Source organism: Ammospiza nelsoni, chromosome 3, assembly GCF_027579445.1.
Source record: "Ammospiza nelsoni isolate bAmmNel1 chromosome 3, bAmmNel1.pri, whole genome shotgun sequence".
NCBI lineage: Eukaryota > Metazoa > Chordata > Aves > Passeriformes > Passerellidae > Ammospiza > Ammospiza nelsoni.
Window position 1 is genome coordinate 25,350,585 of NC_080635.1, and position 21,054 is coordinate 25,371,638.

At 38.6% G+C, this 21,054-nt stretch overlaps 1 protein-coding gene across 5 annotated transcripts in view; it reads left to right on the forward strand.

Annotated features, from left to right (window-relative positions):
* The window catches only part of MTA3 (metastasis associated 1 family member 3), a 137,329-nt gene extending 117,774 nt beyond the window's left edge, over nt 1-19,555 (forward strand). For 3 of the 5 annotated variants that reach the window (XM_059468479.1, XM_059468482.1, XM_059468481.1), the window contains exon 19: nt 15,220-19,555. In XM_059468479.1, the coding sequence (XP_059324462.1) occupies nt 15,220-15,355 (136 nt within the window). In that variant the 3' untranslated portion in view covers nt 15,356-19,555. Of the gene's footprint in view, nt 1-2,845; nt 2,874-15,219 lie in introns of all 5 variants that reach the window. The other 2 variants (XR_009418072.1, XM_059468480.1) reach the window with 2 other exon arrangements.
* The last annotated feature ends 1,499 nt before the right edge of the window (nt 19,556-21,054 follow it).

A 21,054-nucleotide genomic window follows, 5' to 3' on the forward strand; every position in this document is an offset into this window, starting at 1 on the left:
CTGCTAGGAATGCCCCAATGTCCAAGAGAACAAGTAAATGCTCCATTCTTTGAGGGCAGCTGGAGACAGACAGCAGTGTCTGCCAGGCAGCCTGTCCTGTGATAGGAGATCACAGCTCAGCACTGCCTGGACAAAGTTGGATGCAATATAATTGCAATGGGAAGAGATGACCAGGGAGGAGATGTTTGAAAAAGCAGCACAAAATTTACCCAGTCCTGACACAGAATGAAAAAGAAACCCCACAAAAAAAGCAACAAATAAGAATAAGCTGCCAGGGAGCAGCCATTGGGTTCTGAACATGTTCTGAACACTCAGGTCAGAAATAATCATGCCATCTAAGGTCACCACTGGTTCTTCAGGGAACTTCTTTGTGCTCCATCAGGATCTAGTCTGTTTTATCATGTGAATTTGTTCATTAAAAATACATATGAGAGAGACACATGCTAATTACAGAAAAAGGAAAAATATTTTTCAGTGTAATTGAAGCTTGCAAAAAGGAAATATTTATTATCACATTAAATATTTATTATTTAGTATCGTTTGCAACAGTCCACAACAATTTTCATTTCTCTGCCCTAAAATATTTTTTTTGGTCTAGTGAATTAATGTTTAAGATGCACATTTCCATAAAATATCAAGCAGGGAGTCTAGAGGGTAAATTTTCACAGAAATTTAGCTTAAAAAGCCAATAATAGACTGTTGATATTTGTGGAGGAAAAAAAAAAGAGTAATAATATTGCTCCTAGACTAAAACAGGTGGCACCAGTCTATTTCATGCTAATCAAACCCAAGATGCACATGAGAATTCTCAATTTTATTATTTATCAATAGATAAGGTAAATATCTATTGTTATCTATAAATATTATTAATGTTATACCATCATTATCTATAAATATCTATATAAGGTAAATATCTATTATATATTTATATCTATTTATTTATCTATTTATAAATATCTATTTATTAAATATTTATCACTCAATTTCAGAAGAAATCTTATTAATATTAATTTTAATAATCACCCCTTCCTCTCTGAATTTAAGCAGCAGTATTATTTCTGTATAGCTCTTTTGTATCTAACTGCTCAAATATATGAGATATTTGTACCAATGGATGTGAAATATTAAGAGCAGTGAAAATAACTATGGGAATTATATATCATCTGAACTTTCCATGGTAACCCTTGGAGTTACCCTAGAATTTTAGGGCAGTGCCCCTCTCTCTACACTCAGGCCACAGTTCAACAATGCCTGCAGGTAGTCTTAAAAATTAGTGTGAGCTTGTGTATCGTGGAAACACAAGGACTGGAGTTTGCATCTCAAGGTGAACATATTTTTGGATGCTAATCTGCCCGTCTGAGTAGAACAGGAGTGTATTCTATATCAGTTGTAATGCATATCCATTTCAGCTTTGTTTTTGTTTTTAAGCTGTAGATATTTGCAAGCCATTTCCTCCCCCATTGTTTATCCGTTTCTGCACATCTGGGAAAAAATAGCAGCAGAATTCCCATTTGTGTTTCCCACCTTCCCAGCCCGATGCCCCTGCAGAGCTGGCTGCACACTAACACGGTGCTGAGCCCCAGTCCTTGCAGCCCACGGCCGCTCTTGGGGACAGACAGGGTTTTTCCATCTGTCTGCATGTTAGAGCCTTGAAGGGATCACCCTCAGGAGTTTTGTTATGTCTGTATGTGGATGTCCTTCTGACTACTGTCAGCGTGCTCAGTGAATTTTGCCAGTGAATACAGAGGTCCCCAGTTCTGCTGTTTCGTCTCTGGTGACAACCTGCACTCTTCATTCCACACCCTCCCTGGTGCCTGTGTGAGACCAGCTCCCATGGGATTTCCCTGCCCCTGATCAGACAGGCTCATAGCAGGGATTAATCAGGCAGAAAACCACATGGCAGTTTGAGAACACTTACCTTTTGATATTACATGGTAATTTTATTGACCTTTACTGGATTTAATATTTTTATATTTATTTGTATCCTCTTCAAATGAAAAAGAAATTCCTATTCCCTATTGTAAAATTACTTGCTCAAGATTTTATTCTGAAGTGCAAATCTGTTTACACAATTCATTGAAAAAGTCACTCTTTAAAGAGCCTCATGTTTATCACTGCTCACCAGAAGAGTGTCCTTACTTTTTAAAAATATCCTTAGATATTAGTCGCTGGGATTCTCCTAGCACTACGCGCATGCTTTAGGATAAGCCAGAAGTCTCCTAATTATGAAGTATTTTATTCATTTCTTTGTACTAAATCAGCTTTGCTATAAGGAATTTTTTTGGGTGATGTGGATTCTATTGTAGGCCCAATAGAGGTCAACAGAGAAAATTACCGTATGGTGAGGAACTAAATTCTTTATACAGAATTGCTGTTCTGGGAGTTAATAATTGAAAAAAATTGATCATTATCGTCTTCAGAACCTCAGTAAAATGTAATATATTGGCTTAATATATCTTGAGTTATATATGATATAAACATAACCTTTGAATCAAATTAATAATATTACTGTTGAACCATTCAATGTCAAGGGGAATATATCTGTTGATGAAAACTTTTTCTCACCAATGCTAGGTATGCAGTGTGCCTCTATTTCCTATACACAGGCTCTGTCCCTAACAGAGTGCATGTGCATGCCAGTGATCACACTTGTGTAGGGACAGCTAAAACACTGGCTGGTAAATGAATTAATTTTTTTTTCAGCATTTGCATTATAAGAAATGTGTGGAAATGTTTGGCTGCCTGCGCTATAGCAGCGGATTCTATGTGCTTCCCCTTCATGGGCCAAAAAGCATATTTGCATATAGATTTGCAGTTGAATGACTCAATGCTTGTTTCCTTTCAGTGCTGAAGCAGTTAGAAACCTTCTCACGGTAAGTGCAACTCCATTGGGAATGAGTTAACTGCAACTGCTAAAATTAGAACCTGATCTTTAGCTGGTACCAGCAGACATGGCTTCCTTTTTTTGCTGATAAAATGATGTGAGAGGCATCCCTGTGGCAGCATTATAGAGGCAATTTTCTTATCCCTCACTTCATGTTCTGTCTCCAAAAGGCAAAATCTTCCATTGATTTGTTGAGGTGCTGTGTAAGGATATTACAACTGCTGTGATAATTACCTGGTACCACTCATTTTTATTTATGCATGTCTCATAGCACACACAAAAAAGCTTAAAATCTAAAGTTGCATGTGGAGAAACAAGAGAATGTGAGGCTGACAACCATCTTCTGCAGAATGCTGAGTCTTGCTGTGCTGTCAGTGGTCTGCTTCTCATGCAGAAGTGGGGGAGAGCCACGCTGGTGCCCATCACCCTTCGTGCTCCTGCACGCGCTGCCAGCCCTCTCTGCAGTGCAGCTTTGTCCGTGGAAAACCCACCCTGTACCTGGAAACACAAACTGAAAGCCTGCTGGAACCAAAGCCCAAGTTAAGAGTTGTGGGAGACCTGCCCCTGCTCCCTCTCTCTCCCACATGTTTTAATCCAGGCTTAGGCAAGGCCATGCACAGTGCTCGAGTTGCAGCTCGTTGCCAGGAGAAAAGGGAAAACTGGGGGAGTAAGGCTTTGGTGCCTGGGGTCTGATACACACTGCAGAGCTGCAGGTCTACATCTGAGCCAGAGTTCAGTGCTAACTGTTCTGCTCCTCCTTCCTCTTCACATGTACAATTCCTATCACACAAATGTCCACGGGTATGTTTACTCTTTCCTTTACAGTTAGCCCCAACTGTGCAAAAAAAATTGTGTGCCAAAACAAAAAAAGGTGGTTTTGGCCTTTGATTTTGTAAAGATGAGGCACTTTGATTTGATCCTGGTTTTGAACTGCACCACACTTGGATACTGGGCATAGTGTATTTTCATTTCTTACCTGCATGGCACCATGGCCTTTAGACCCCAGTCCTGTAACCAGCTGCAGGAAGATGCCTGGCTGCACTTGGAGCATCAGCTGCAAGCCTGACAGTGGGATGCACCAGCTCTCTAACAAAAAGCCATATCAGCCTCCAAGGATGCAATTTTCCATCTCCTTTACTTCTGTTGTATTATATAGTTGTCATGCATCTTGAAAAGCAGGGATTACAGAATATATCCCTTAGAATTCCATTTAATCCTTGCTGATAGGATTGCAAATATCTTATTGATTGACCACGTCTGAGTCCAGGTGAACTGACAGCTCTCTCCAGTCTGTGACAATACTGGGTGTGAAGAATTTGGGGAGGAATTGTCCTTGCTACAGCTTAGGAGCCATCCTACTTGGTTAACTTCCATTCAAAGCTGTTATATGCTCATGAGAGATCATAACAGTTTCTATGAGATGTTATTTTGATCTTATTTCGTGTGGTCTATTCATGAATGCTGTGCACTGTTCACATCTTCTAAGCCATACTTTTCTGAGCCCCAGCTGAGGTGCTGTGGTATGGAATCACAAGCAGCAGTATAGAAACTAGATCATAATCTCTTACCATTCATTTCTCATTGAGCAGCTTTCACAGATCTAAAGACTTTTTTTTCTTTCAGTATTTACCTACATGATTTGTTCCTGTTGGACCCTTTATAGTACCTACTAAATCACAGTAGCGCTATTGTGATAATGCAAATGTTTGTTTTTAAAAGCAGGTTCATTCCATGGAACTAAAACAACTCATTTGAAGAAAGTGACTATTTTTTTAACTTAGGGAATCATGGCTATATACAAGGAAAACATGTTCACAAAAACCCCTCAGAGCTCAGTGTAAGTTGTGCTGCTGGATAGAGCTGGGAGATTTGAAAAACACAGACTGTTATGGGGTTTGCTTTATCAGTCTTCAGAGCAAATGGAATACAATCCAATTCTGGTTTGGAGCTGTGGATTAATCTTCTCACCGTTTAAATGGAGTTTCAGTGGCACTGCAGTAAGCTGCTTGCCCTGTTTAAAGCCACATGGCAGTGGAAGGATGTTGCATTGTTTGGAGTCTTGCCTAGGACCTGGAAAACCATGATCCAGTTCCCTGCTTCCTCACAGACCTCCCATGACAAGTCAATCAGGTCTTTTAAGTCTGTATCTCCAAGCATTTATATACCTAACTCCTCAGACACAAAATTAAGAAGGTGCTTAAGTGCTTGCTAAAAGATTTGGAAGCAAAGAACAGGTAACACCTGTTCTGAAGAATCGGATGAAGCCTCCTCATTCTTCCAGAGCACTGCTCCACATGGAGCAGGTCAGAAGCCTTAGAGGGAATCTTCTTTCAAAGAAAACTCTTTACCTTTGTTGGTAATGAAGTCTCATGGAAATGCCACCCACAGGAATCCAAAAGCTGTTGACTGAAACTGGATGATTTGTTAGTTTCAGGGATGTCTGCGCTGATTAGCAGGTGAAAATTAATTAGCACAGAGCTTTGGTGATGACTGCAGGGAGGCTGAGGCTAGGAACAGATGGCTGTAAATGACCTAGTTACTGCTGCCTGGAAAGTCACACCTTTGGCTCTTGTGAAATGATCCTGCCCTGTTGTGAGCAGAAATTCAAATATGCTGCCTCTCCAGGGGGGCTTGGATACCAAAGTTTGCTTTGAATTTGCATCTTAGGTCAGAGCTTGAATGTGGCTAATTCACATGGCTCAGCTAAAAAACAAAGGTGCATTTAAAAGGGTCACTCAGCCACTTGCAATCTTCTCCACTGCCACTGACAAATGTTCTCTCACATTCATACAGTAGGTGCAGAAATAGCCAGAAAATTTTATATTTGGGAAGGGAAATACAATTTCCAAAATAAGCCCTTTTGTAAAATTTTGTTGTCTTGGGAAACTTGGGAGGGAAACAAAACCTCAACAATTTATATGAAATACAGGGACAATAAATGCATTAAGGATTGCCTTAAACATAGATGTTGCTGGAGAAGCTCCTATACAAGCACTTGACTTTTCCAAAACCAATGTTTTCTTTGGTGGACCTTCCAGACCCAATTCAGCAACGCCCTTAAATCTAATCCTGAGCTCAGTCCATCAGCTAGAGTACATCACGTAGTCCCCAATACACCCTATATGTCTGAGGTTAGATTGGGATGCCATGCATCTTTAACCTGTTCTTTTAACCTGTTTTCTTAAAGTTCTTGACAAATTTAGAGTTTCCTGCAGTATGGTTGGCAAGGTTTCAAAAGGTTTTTTTCAGAAGCTGTTTTTTGTGTTTGCACAGAGGATTTGATGTAGCTGAACCCAATCCTCTTTATCGAACGTTTTAACTGAAAGTCTTTGGGCTTAGCTTTTTGTTAGCTTGCTGCTTAGCTTTTTCCTAAATCCACATACCCAGTGGGAATGTGTCATCTTGTAATATTTGGCTGCCTTCTATTGTGGGAGTTAAAACCAATTTGGTTTTGAACAAGAAGAAATTTTTCTATAAATAAGCATCTTTGTATGGGAAGCCAATTTCTCTGGGAAACAAAGCAAAATAAAAATGCAAACTTGTTAGACCAACATGCTTAATATCAAAGTAAAGATAGAGATAACATTAATTATACAATTGTTACCTATAGTGAGGCTAGAGTAACATCAGCTTAGGGCTAAAATTAGTCCACTCTCACCATTCCTATGCACAAACCCTATTAGTTTCTCACATTAGATCTTAGATACTGATGATTGTAATCCTCAAATACTGTTCAATATCACTGTTCAGATATATTTTTCACTTTTTATGATTCCGGTGCTATGTGAGCAATAACTCATAGAAGCTAGACACACAGTTAAGAATTATTTCATCTAAAGGCAGAGAAATACACAGCAATAATGTACATGTAGGCAGGAAAATCATGTAAGTCCTGTGGTGAGCACATTGTTGCTAAAGTTAAATAGCAAAAAAGATTATAAAATTGTACTGTGGTATGTTCAAAAATATGGTGTCAGTGATCCTCACATTCTTAAAATTCACACAGATCTGCCCACTAAATTTAATTTCTAAGTTGTCCTCCATCAGAGTCTTAATTTCAAATTACAGATAGAGGATTTAATTCTGAATTAGTCCATATTTCATTGTATCTGTTTAATAATTCATTCTCAATACTTTCCCTGACAGTTTGGGTTTTTTTTAAACTCATGACCTTCTGGCATAAATGTAGGTAAGGCTATGGAAAAACAAGCATTAGTTGGTCTCTTTTTGTGAAAAAAGCTTGCATAAGTAACTACACAGGCATTTTAAATATAAAATACCATGGAGAACATATTGACTGTGACTGTGAAAGTCAATCACAGAGATAACTAACAGCTCTTGTCAAACATCTAAGGAGATTTGACTGTCTGTTTTTGTAACTTGTGCTATGAGTAGAGGCTAAAACATTTACTTGACAAAATACTATTCAAGTGTTTTTCTTGTAAAGAAAATACAGATCCAAACTTTAAAATTCCGAGGTTGCCTCTTGTTGTGAGACACCAGACAGTAATTTAATTCAGCCTTTCTCTAGCTCCACCATTTTGTAAACTTGAGTGATATTGGTGTACACCTACTCTTTAGGATGCTGTGCAGTTTTTAAATAGCCAGTCCCACAAGAACTATGAGATACTGATGTGAAAAGTGCTGGCCATAAATGTGGAGAACAGGATGAGTGGCAGAAAATGAACTTGACCTTTGCTCGCACAAATATTTTTAAAAATTTTTAAAAAATTTAAAAAATCTTCAACCTTTGACATGAAAATGACGGTAGAGATCAGCATCAAATCATTCTATGGCAAAGCTTTCCTCTGTCGATGTCACACTACAGATTTCTAATCCATATTCTGCACTGGAGCTTCTGTGTGTAGAGAAATGCTGATTATGCAAGAGGTTGATGGTGTGAAGAAATGCCCCAGGGGATGGGCTTGTGAGGGAAATTTGGCTCTCCAACTGTTTCTGGTAAGACTGAATAATTTTTATTTTTCAGCCCTTCCTTAATAGCAAGTATCCAGGATGCCAAGAACCTCCTCCAAATATACCCTATTGGTACATATGTTATTCCAGGAAAAGTGTATGCATAATTGATAAAATGGAAGCATATTGTCAATCTTTTTGAGCCTCAGGTAATATTATAAGCTGTAATATTGTAAATCACCGTGTGCTCTAATATTGTAAATCACAGCGTTCAGGCCAAAAACTTCATTGAATAAGCAAGGTAAGAAAAGAAAGACAGAAAAAGACTAATAATATTGTAGAAGTATAGCATCTCTTTTTTTTTTTTTCCTATGAAAAATATAATAGGGAGTTTTCTGTTATCTTGGACTTAAATAAGTATATTTAGTTGACACAACATTTTTGAAAGTTTTCCATGCAGTATTTAATGTTGCTGGGGAAATGGCACTTAATTTTTGTAGCTCAAGGCTGGAAACAGAAGTTGTATATTCTGTACCTTTTTGACATCTTAGAGTCTGGGATAATGCTGTAATTGTGAATTAACATGCAAGGTGTTTGGGGAGTAGTTGAGAACAACATTGTGCTCCACTGTTAGCCAGCTTGCTCTGGTGCACCTTCTCTTTAGGTTCTTGCTTGTCTCAGGAAAAATTATATGCTTCCAGGTGGGTAATTTTTTTATCTCATAGCAGGTGATGTTTAATCAATATACAGAATAGCCATCCTGCTGCAGAATAAATAGATGATTTTGAAAATTCTTCTTGGTAGAGTAGGAATTCATCTTCACCCTGCTGATATAGTTAGGAAAAATAAAGGATTTGCCTTGAAATCTGCTGGTGTTTGTGCCTGTGAGCTGTGGAAGGATTTCTGGCTCCCTGGATTCCCAGAGTGTATTGACACATCTGCAGTGATCTGTGTGTCCGTCCCAGGGAGGAGAGGTTAAGCAACTCTTTATTGGATAAAGCAGGCTTCCTGCCTTGCAGGCTCTGCAGGGTAAGGTAACTAAGGGGAGGCTAATGAATTTCAGATAAAGTGCAGAGCAGCTGTCCTGTAGTTCAGGTTACAAGTCTTTTGTAGCCTGAGCCATTGTTTTGTTTGAAGGAGTGTCAATAATTTACTTTTTTACCCATTCCATCAAGCTTCCTTTGCTAGGACTTAGTAGTTCTATTGCACTCTACAAAGTTGGATACTGGTGAAATGCCATGAATTCTAAGAGAGGCTTTTCTCCCTTCCTTGAGGGAAGGACTGTTTGAGGAACACAGCCCTGTGCATGGCTCAGCCATCATCACTGCTGTGTGTGAGGTGCTGTCTCTGCTGAGCTTTGCGAGCTCAAAACACAGGGAAAGTTCATGTTCAGTCTGTGGTGTCCATCATTCCTACCAACTAGATCGTGGAGTTTTCCAACTCTTTCTACCCCTGGAAGGGCCTCTGTGCTTCTGGCTTCTGTGAGAAGTCAGCCCTGCACCCAAACTGATGTGTCACCTTTGTTGTCTCAGCAGTAGGTAACCTTAGCCTCCTGGTGCTAAATACCAGGCTCACAGGTGAACTGTGAGGACAATCTCACTGCTGATTGTTGGGATGGAGATTTATTCATCATGCCATGACCAGTGTATGACAGCATCTCTTCATAATGTTTCTTAGGGGTTAGAAGTTTTTTTCAGTTCCAGTATTCAACTGAAAAATGAATAGTGGTGCTGAGAGTAGGACTTTGTTTCTTTAATTCCTTCTCTACTAAAGCACTTTAGAATATTAATGAAATATTTTCAGGGGAAATGAAAATATGGAAAAATCTATTGAACTAGTTGATTGTTCCAAAAGTCATGACAGTTGTTTGCAATTAAACTCTATCGAAATAATTGCCACAGTAGATATTTCAATAGTAGATCAACCTGTTGTTCCAGGCACTCTAGAAGTGCACATAAAGAGATGATTTATGCTCCAAGGTGATTTTGATTGAAATCAGCAGCAGGTAAAAAGAGACAGAGGTGGCTTTTACCATACAGTAGGTCAGGCATGGCACAGCCATAGAAGTCTGTGCTTTAAACCCTTGACCTGGGATTTCTCCTCCCAATAAAGAAAATGCTTTAACCCCATTATTAATGGCCTTCTATACATACATAGTATCTATAAGCTCTTGCTTTGAAACACAAAACATGGGAGACCCCCTCAAGATGATGCAGTACTTGAAAAAATACATTATCTTAAGCTGCTTAGGAAGATCTGATGCTGTAATTAGTAACTGATGTGTCTAAAAGTTATTCTTCATAGAGAACAGTGTTCTATTGCTCCATAAATATTGATAAAATAATGGCAGATAAACACTAGCAAAGGAAAACATTTCCTTGCTAGGAGGAGAAAAATAAGATAAGCTCTTAAAACATTTAAATAATGTTGGCGTGTCTACAGCAGCACCTCTTTAATCTCATAAAGGTTATATCACTCTATCTGCCATCTGCATGGGTTTTATAATGCAGCTATGTGGCTCATGGCAACAGCCTTCCAATAGTCCCATGCTTATTAAAGTCTTCCCTTTTGTTTTTATAAATTACCACTTCCTAAGGCCCTTATTTTTAAAAGGTGTATCAGTGTCAACCCACTCCTGCCTTCCAAAACTATTTTTAACTCGTTTCTGTCATGTTGAGGTTCGCTTAAAATTGAATGCAATATGGGAAAGTTTCATCCTGAAATGTTGAGGGGGAAAACAAAATCTAAAGCAGCAAGCCAAAGAGTTAAATGAAATACTTCTCATGAGTCCTTCAGTCAGTAACATGTCAGGTTTCTAAGGATCTGTGCCTACAGCTTCATCCCAGTTAAATTCTCTTTCAGCAGGCAGCACTGCACACATTATGGCATTTCACTACGTTTAAAACCTGTTGAAATTAATAAAAAGCCTATCAACTTTCTAGGATAGTACCCCCTCCTGTAATTTAATTCACTGAATAGTTAAAATATACCTCTGTATAAGAGAAGCCTTCAGAGGAATAAGTGATTATTTAATCTAATAACCACCAAGGAATTATGGTTATTCTTTTAAATACTTGTTTTTTCTAAGTGGCCTTGATTTTGCACCAAAAATTTAGATTGCACAAAATTTATATTGCCCTGGAACAGCAGCAACTTCACAAACATTTCTGTAGAATACGTTTTCTTCCTTGTTTTCTTTCTGAATGGCTCTGTGGTTAGACTGATTGCAAGTTTCACACATAATTTGTGCCAGAACACAAAATTCTGCCAGCGTTGGCAGTATTTATGCATCTAGCACATTTATGTCGCTGTTTACACTTGGAAAGTCGTAGCAGAATACTTCACCCCAATGGAGAGATTATATGGAATTTCAACTATGATTGTGCAGGAAATCAGTTTTCTTATGCCTGCTGCTGACCTGGGGGTGCTCCTTGTGCTCCCAGCAATTGGATAACAATACATTTCCACATCACCAGTCCTTACATATGAGGATGTTGCTCAAATGTCATCAGTCTAAGAAAGACTCAGGCAAAAATATCAAACTAATTTAGGGAGAGTGAGGAAAACAAAACTGCGTCCTTGAGTTTCAGACTCTGTAGCCAGGTTTGTATTAGGTAATAGTGTATTTTTAGTGGAAACAGAGCACCAAAAGCAATCCTGGACCTTGATATTTAAGAGGAGTTATGGGCATCTCACAAGTGCATGTATGTTGAAGGCAATTCCTCTTCCTAGGAAAAGGTTTCTTTCAAAACAAGGTTTGTCATCTGCTGAAATATCAGCAGGCATTTGCATGAAATTAATTTCTTTCACTGTGTAACTTCTTGCATAACTTGTATTTATTTAATATTGCTTCTTAAGTCCTGTTGGTACAGTTGATAAGACCAAAGTCAGTGCAGTCATCACAACTCTGAGTCCAATGCAGAGGAGGCAACATGGATGCACAACAGTTTATATATAGCACACAGTAACAGTCTGTATCAACAAACTTAAAGCAGGCAATGCCTTCCAGTCCTACTAGAAAACGCTTGCAAACACAGTCTTGACTAATGCCAGTTGGAGGCCTCTCTTTATGCGACTCAAGTTTAAAAATTGATGCTGTTGTAGTGTGTGGCAGAATTAGAGAAGGGAACTTTGAGTCAGCTTTTGCAAATGTGAAATTTTGCTCCCAGTTATCCTATTCCTGAGAAATCTGGACAGAATAGATTATATAGGATTGTGCTTCACTTCAGCAGATGGTGAGTTACATGGAACACACTTGGATCCTGAGAAAGGGTTGGTTAATTGTAATGACTCTCCCAATTAAATTTAAGCATGGCATAAATGCCCTGTACAGCCTAACTATTGTTTCTACCCCTGAGGTTCCAGTCTGTGTATGAAACTTGAACACAGTCATTAGGTTTTCATCTAGACCTCTAGTAAGGCTTATGTACATTTACATATTTCCCTGACTATGTGCCAAGGGTTTTGTGTATCTTTATCTGCAGCTACTATATGAAGTGTCATGCAGACATAAAAAATGTGTATTATTCCTACATTACACCAGTGCATCACATTTTACCTCAAAATGGCACAGTGGGCTTTACATACTGATTCCCTATTAAATATTTAGCTCATTCTCATACCTTTGGTCTCAAGAAGACTGGAAATTCAAAGCAAATGCTTTAAAATACTTTTGAATTAACTTTTCAAGCCTGTAATGCATTATGCTTCAAGAACAAGTACAAAAGTCAAAGAAAAAAAAAAGGGGGAAGTGGCAATTAATCTGTCCTAACAACTGCAAAGGATGTTACCAACAATACAGATATTAAAGCCATTTATTGCCATTGCCAGATAAAAGCTTGATGTAATTAAAACATATGGCTGGTATTAACTGAAAGAGGGACAGGAAATTGAGCATTAAAATTGACTCTGCCCTTAGTTCAGTGTATCTTTGAGGGAGGGCAATGTGCTGTGAGTGAAAGGGTGACAACAATTTTATCTTTGAATATCCTGTCTTTTGTCAGCTATTATTGCAACCTGCATGTTCAAGTGTTAAAAAGACTCTGAAGAATTATGAAACCTGATGAATGTGTCTCAAAAGGCTAGACTGTATTTAGATGCTAAATTCTTCTATAATTTTTGCAGTAAAAAGAACAGTTTTGGCTTTTAAAAAATGATTGTTTAAATATAACATGTAATGCAGTCAGTGGAAATTTCCATTCTTCCAGTTTTATTTCTGAAAGGCTGTATCCCAGAAAGACAATTTCTAGAAGTATTTTCACAATTCTGTTTAAGCAGAAGTGCTGGATTGACTCTTAAGAGTGCCTAGCAGATTAGTTTTTTCTGACAGTATATAGAGCTAGTTTCTTTTATACTCAGTGAGGAGTTTACTGTTTGTGGCTTGCTTGATAAAATAATGTAATGACCTTTTTGTTATGCCTTTCTTTGTGTTGGTTTTGAACTAGTGGTTAATGGGAATACCTGTATCTTTTACTTTACAATTAGTCATTATTTTGTATGGACAGTAATCTCAAGTCCTTTACTGTCCTTACATGTAGTGTCAGCTGCAAATTACTTTCAGGAACCTCTAGGCAGTTTATAAAGTTGCCTTATTAAAAATTCAGTAGGGTAAGCAATGATCTGATATTACTTGAACCTTGCGCTTCTCAAATGATTAATGACCACATTCTGTAAACAAAGATAAAGTTTTGCAAACAAATACTTCTGTAAGGTTTTGTGGAGATGGTCCCCCTTAGTGATCGGTGTGGGTAATAGCTATTGTCTATTCACATGAATTCATAAAGCCTGGCTATCTCGTTATTTTAGATAGAAACATTTCTGCCAGTCTAAGATTACATTTCTATGCTTTTACCATTCTGGAAGATATGCAGTATCTTTGCAATCAATTAAATATCTTTTTTTGCCTAATTTAAGATGAACATATAAAGCAAATACTCAAGCAATAAATTTTTTTTCCTCAGTGGCATTGGGTGAAAAGCTGAAACCGAACTTTCTGGTGATTCCTCTTCTTTTCTTCTGTTTTGCTTATTGCTGAATGGTGCTAAAGCCTAATTTGGTATATCAGGACATGAAGATATCCTTCTTTCAAAATGAAATACATCTCTGAACCTTTAAAATATATTAACCAAAACAGATGTATTTTTCAGGCTCCCTTTAACTTCTAATAGCAGAGTATATTCTTCTGCTTTTTGCATGTTTGGTTTTTTCCCCCTTATGTGCTCTTCTGTGGCCCAGTTAACATGGAAGCTCACATCCCTGGGGACCACTCAAGCTGTAACTAACTAGTAGCAAACTAATGTTTGAAATTTAATATACCAATCGCTATTTTAGAATTCAATAGAATTTATTTACAGCTGATCATGTATTTTCAATGTCATGTGCCACCATTTTTCAGTTTCAGAGGTAACAGCCCACTTAGATGAAAGGGAAAAACCACTCCTTGAGTTACCATCTCAGAACCTTGATACAGGTAGGCACCTCATCACCCTGTAGTTTGTAGGTCACATTTTCAAGTCAAAAAGTTTGAATTAGAAAGCCTGGTCTCATTAAGTATTAGAGGCCTCAGTTCGCTTTAATTCATTTCCATAAGCTCAAAATCCCTATAATTTGTAAAACTACCGAAACAAAGGCTGGGATTCTTCAGTAAATTCAGAAAATAGGTCATTTTCCAGCAGCATCTAATGTTCAGGTCTCTGCCACTGAAGATGGTTCTTGGCATACTCTGTGTGTACCTTTTCTGATACCATACTCTGGATACCCTCAGCATTGTGGTTATTGACTTATACTAGTAAAGAGACAGAGCAGTTGAAACATAACAAGTATTTATGCCTCAAAATTAACTATCCTTGGATAGTTAGGATTACAATACAAACAACATGGCCACCTGGAGTTAATATGTTTCATTTATCAGCTGAAAGTCAAAGGTGAAAATGAATTTACTGCCCCTGAATGGCCCTAGTAAAAATGTCCAGAGCTGTGGGTCATGTGTTATCTGTGGAAGTGGTACAGTGTAAATAACAACAATTGCTCCCACCTTTACAGAGATAGCATGTTCATTGGGTGCTAACACAGTCCTTTCTTCTGTGGTCCTTCATTCCACTACCGATATCACATGTGAGGATTCACTACCTGGCATTCTGGCCCAAGATTTCATGTAATCAAATATTATTATTCAAGTATTATCTAACACCAATTCACTTTTCGATGAACCATTATCAGACAAGTCTGAATCATCACTTGCTGGACAGGGCTGACTCTTGTTGACTGCAAGTCTCTTTTTCCATGAACTAGCCTCCCTGCTCTGGTAAGAGTATTTGTTATGTTTGTTATTGGCTCTTGTGCAGTCTTCTGTTAAAGACTGAGATTTATCTCTTCTGTTGTCTCTCTCTTCCTCCCCTCCTTTCCTCCTTCCCTCCTTACAGAAAAATCCGTAAGAAGTTCACCAGGTCACAGCTGAAAAGAGCTTCCAGAACACCTTGTTCTCCGATCCTTGCAAAGACAAAGTCTCTCATGAACAATAGGCAGGCCCCAACAGAGCCAGGACCCATCATACACTGAAGATATAACAGCATCAGCACCATAATAATGTCAAAATCATGTCTAATTGTGAATTCAGACGTAACAGGACTTCCCACATCTCTGTGACAGAAATGTTGTGTGGACATATTGTGGCCGGGTTCTGTGTTCTGGGCAGGATCCAACAGCAGCCCTTGTTTTCCCTCATCTCTGCCAGGGCTACTTCTGGTTCACTGTACAGGCCTATCCTGGATTCCCTCTGTTCCCAGGCAACGGTGTTGGCTGGTCAGGGAGGGGCTGTTTGCACTGCTCCCACTGAATGAATGCAGAGTCCACCCATCACATTTGTCTATGCCTTCTTGTGGCTCAACAAAAAATATGCAGCTTTCAAAATCATTGCAGTGTCTTTAAAATGGGATTTAGCCTTGAGGTGTTGCATTTTCAAACAGAACTGCAAACTTGGAGTGTTCTTATTTTTCAGTATTGGCTTGAGTCACCTTGGGTTTGATTTTCTATACTGAATGTCCACAAGGACAAGGTATTGTTCAGCAGTTCTGAAACTTAGACTGAATTAGGAAATGTCCATCATTAGTGTCCAATTTTGAAAATGTTGGCCATATTAGCTGTGTTTAAATCCTGGAAAGTATGATGTGTGACAGTAAATATCCAGCCAGACTAGGTGCATGTGTAGGAACTGGTCCCATTGTCTCTGTATTTGAAAACATCTGCCTATTTCTTTGGGTATTTTTTGCATTTCTTGAAGCCTATTCTGAATAGTGAAAACCAGCAGAACACCATTCCCAGAAGACATGAAGAAACAGTTTATTTCCTATTAGTAATATCTCTCCACAAAATAATTTCTACATTTTTATATGTCTGGATAAAGAGGTCTTGCAGAATGCTTTGAATTCATAAATGTAAGGCTACAGGTGGATACTTACCATGGAGAGATGATGTGCCTTTTGTAACTTCTTGTAGGAAACTGTCAGTCTCCCTGAAGGTGGGAATGGCAACAGAGGCAGGTCTTTTATTTCTACTCAGGTACTTACAGGTGAACAATCTCTGCCCTACTTTGAAATCCAGAGAAATCCAGTGTGGAGCACTGCTGTGTGAACCTAGGGATATATCAACCATCTGAGGCAAGTTGTCCTTCAACAGGATTGGATTCCATATGGCTTTAAAGATGTGGTCAGACACTGAACACATCATAGCAAACTTAGATGAGCTTCAAGACTTTTTTTTTTCTCTCTGTTTACCAGATAGCTCCAACAGCATAGTACAGATGTGAGGTTTTCATCCAGTTGTGGGCGTGCACCCAGCTTTGTGGTTAGAAAGACAAGGATGTAAGTGACATCTCATGCTTCTGGGTGATCGCCCAAAAATTATTTCCCCCCATGCATTTTATTGTTTCAGTCTGAAAGAGCATCTGTGATCTCAGCCTAAAACTAGCCATACTCTCCATGTAGGATTTTTTGAGCTCCTAAGACAGTGACCCAGATGCTTCCTCAAAGAAGAAAGCACTCTGACCTCTTGAAGGGACTTGCTGATGATTTTCCATAATGATGGATACAGGTCTTGTCCACTGTCCTTCACCAGCAAGAAAAGGATGGATACAAGGAGAGGTTGATGACATGGAGTGCTTGCTCCTAGTGCCCTGAACATTTTAGCAAATGTCATTGATTCAGATTCAGTTGGAGAAGACCTGGGATTCATCTCCCTACAGTACTTTCCAGTAGCCATTGAAATGTGCAGCTCTAGAAGTCTTCTAGGCACCGGATCTGCATTTTCCTCTAAACAGGAGGGCTTTTTATCAGATAGCTGAATGGAGACAACCTACTCTTATTAGTAAGAATTGCCTTTATTAACTGCAACATATGGAAACACCTTCTGTATAATAGCTTCCTCACCTATTAGAATAAAGAGAACATGATTATTCAGCAATCTGTTTGACTGAAAGTATGAAAAACATGAACATAACGAGCTTTGTCTCCCTCAGACATCACTGAAATCACACACAGCAGACTCATTTTCCAAGTGTTGTTAGCTGTAAGGTGGTAGATTTTTTTACCCTGCCTTATTAAGCCTGTACTCAAATGATTTCTTTTAGTCAGTGTGCTCCAGTGTCTAGACAGTATTTTGTAGAATCTGTGTGTTCCTGCTTTTGACAAAAAGTATTAGTATATGTAATAGTCTGATGTGGAGTCATTTTTTGTTCTTTCCCTCTGAGGAGAGAGTGACTGGTAACACAGCTCCCTGTCAGCAGCCAGCTGCCTGGTACCATTATCTTTTGCATCAAATAGCCAAGGTAAGGAAGAATCCTTTGCAGCTCTAAGCTGAGGTGCTTCCTCTGGATACACTGGAAATAATCTTCCACCTCTGCCCAGCAGAGCCATTCCCCAGGCTACAACAGCCCAGCCTTGGGGTGGGTAAGGCCTGGAGGAGACTGATGGCTGGAACAACTTCTGCTCTGTCCTTCAGCAGTTCTGCATGCAGCTGCAGAGGGACATCCTCTCTCCTACACTGCCCACAGTGCACAGAGAAACGGCACACCAGGCATTGCACCTTAGCTTTTACCTGCTCTCTCTTCATCTGTCCCTCAAGATGTTCTCCAGAGATGAATGCAGGATTTACCCGTGAATTTTGACTGAGAGTGTGGATGGAAGATGTGCTCAAATTGTGTTCCTCCTGCTGGGTTTGGGCATAATGATTTAAATTTTTGTAGGAATTGTGAAATTCCTCATCACAATATCATGCAATTCCATGCTTCTGTTGAGTTAAAATATTTTTCACTGGCTGTGACCGAAGATTCCTCTGTAAACTGAAACAGTATATCCACAACAAATCGGAGCTCTGTACTTCTTTATCAGTCTTCCCAAGTTACTTATTTTAAAACCAGCCAACATATATCAGTCATCAACAACAACACTGAGTATAAACATGAACCTTGTAAGCAAGGACAAGAAGTTTGGTACTTGTCATGATATGAGAGAATCAAGGCAGCAACAGCACTGCATTTACAATATGATTTCTTTTTCTGTTAGCTAAATAAGAAATCCTTCTGAAAATTTGCCTCTCTACTTACAAATATGGGGCTAAAAAAACATGTGAAATGCACAATGTCTTTGTGTCCAGAGGCCTCATGCAGAATGTAGGAGGATTTTTTTAATGTTTAAAATGTCTATGTTGCCATTTTCAACTTTATAGCTGCTCTGCTTTCTTGAAGTACTGTGTGTACTCTTTTCAGATTATTTTTTAAAGGCCCCAACTTAGTGGTGGAGATTTGATTCTGTAGGATGGTAAAGAATGTTTTGAAATACTTGAAATTGCCTGAAATGTGTTGGTCATATGAAAATATCTTTAAAACCAGTATTTTGATTAAAGGCAAATATAGCCTTTGTTTCTGCAGTGCAAGCCTTGCAGCATATTATGAAAAACTGGGAATTGGAAGTAAAATGTAGAACAAACAAGGAGTAGAAATGGTGAAATGGAGCCTGCACTTACATAATGTGCACTTTTTTTAGTAATCTAAAGTAAGATTTATTTTTTTTAATAAATATAATTTCAACAGAGATACTTTCCTAATTATGAAGGCTTAAATAAAATGGAATGGCTGCACAGTAGTTTCTGATATAGTTACAGTATAAAACGCCACAACCTTTTGCAGAGAACAATTATAGTCCTTCAGAAATACTATATTACTGGACACAGTGTCTTTATGTATATGTACTGCTATGGAATTGTTAGAATCCTTTGGAAATTTCAGCAAAATAATATTCATTTTTCATTTTCTTTTGAACCTTCTTTATGTAAACCTGTGTCTTCATAAGCCAGAGGAGTTGTCAAAAGATCTGAGTTTATATAACTGCATAGTGGATTTTTTTGGAGTAAGTCAGGACTTTTTTATTCAAATGTTGCATGTTGAGGGAGGAAACCTAATTTTGGAATACATGGGTTTTGGATAAGAGTTTTGAGGTTGTACTATATAGTGATCAACAAATTTGCAGAATATGCTCCTGTTGCTCATAAAGATTTAACAGTTGGTATTGAAAAACTGTATTGATTAAATAAAAAAAAGTAAAAATTAAAGAGTTGTCTTTTAAAATTTCTGCTCTTTAGATTAAAAGTGAATTTCTCAATGGAATGGTAAAACTGGGAAGCTCAGTGTTGGGTGTTTGAGAATGTGGAGCACCTTAGAATGAAACAGTACTATTTGATTTGCATTAAAGTGTCTTTGTGTACAAACTCTGTGACTCTTGGCCCTTTTTGCAGGAAACAAAATTTCTACATTGGTGTTTTACAGTAGACTATTGAATAGTCAAAAGACTGAAGATTGGTGAACTACATGAGATTTTAAAACACAAGTAGGTAATGAGGGGATGAGGAGAGAAGACTCAGAATTTGGGGAAAGTGAGACACGAGGTATTGGTCCTTACACTGGAGCACCAGAAGGCTGCTTAGGATTGGACTGAAATCTAGGCAAGATGACTCATAGCCCACAAAAGCAATATTAGAAGCTACAGTGCATTGCAGTCTCCAGTGAACTGGCCCATCTAAACTTCTCAGGTTGGTATTAGCATCAAAAAACTTTGTATCTTCATTGGGTAGCACCTGGAACTGGTGGCTTCTATGTAAATATGGAACATTATCTGAGTCCTCTTCTTTAATGACATCTAAGCTAATTTCTGCAAATTAATTGGATTTTTTTTTCCAGAGGAGAATCATATAAAGGTCTTATGAACAGAGGTAAGGACTGCTGCTTCACAGGTTTGTTCAAGTCAACTGTTTCCATCCCCTAATTCCCCAGTCTGTCCTGGGGATTGCAGGATGTTTAGTCCACAGGCTAAATACTGTTTCAAATGTCTGTTTTAGAATGGATTACTTTTTTCTCCTTCCCTTCCCTCCACCATCTCCCCCAAAGAGATGCCTGTGTAGATCCAAGTAGAAGAGCTCAAGTTCTTCTGTGGTGTTTGGATTTAATAGGCAAGATGAGTTGTATTCACTAGTCCTTCTGGGTGTAGAGCTTTGGTATCAGGGAGGGGATAATCTCTGGAAGCAGTCCTTTGCTGGCAGAGCTGAGGAACTGGGAATCTCTTCAAGCAGGCTTGGACAGGCTCACAAGGAATCTCAGTAAAATAGGAGGAGGTCCTAGGGACTCCTTGCTTTCAAAGTATGGCTGTACAGCCTTTCCCATGTCTAGTTGAAATAGGTACCTAAGGGATAACTTTAGTCTCCAGTTCTTTGGTTCACTGTGAAGGTATTGATCACACATACAAAGCCTCAGCAATGAAAGGACATAAAGCATTTTTTCTTTCCTTTGCATGAGCAGTCAGAAAAAAAAGAAAAAATATATCTTAAAAACCACTCCTGCAATGAAGACCAACCAACCAACCAACCAAAACCCAAAAAAACAAACAAAAAATCCATGGCTCTGCTGTCTACTTGAAAGCAGAAATTATTGGAGAAGACATTTTGCTAAGAGCTGAGTTTTGTTTTGGTCCATGGTATATGCAGAACTTTTGTAAACCACTGTAAATACAGAAAGCCTTTCTGTGAGGCTGGTCTGACATGGTGACACTTTTCCATTGTTTCAGATGCATCATGGTTGCTTTACAAAACAAGGAAAGTAGTTGATGCATGAGTGTTACCAAAGTATCATAAAAATCCTGCATGAGATTTCGGCCCTGTTGTATTACAGACACTCGTTACCCCTGTGGCAAGACCAAAGGTTCTTCAAATATACA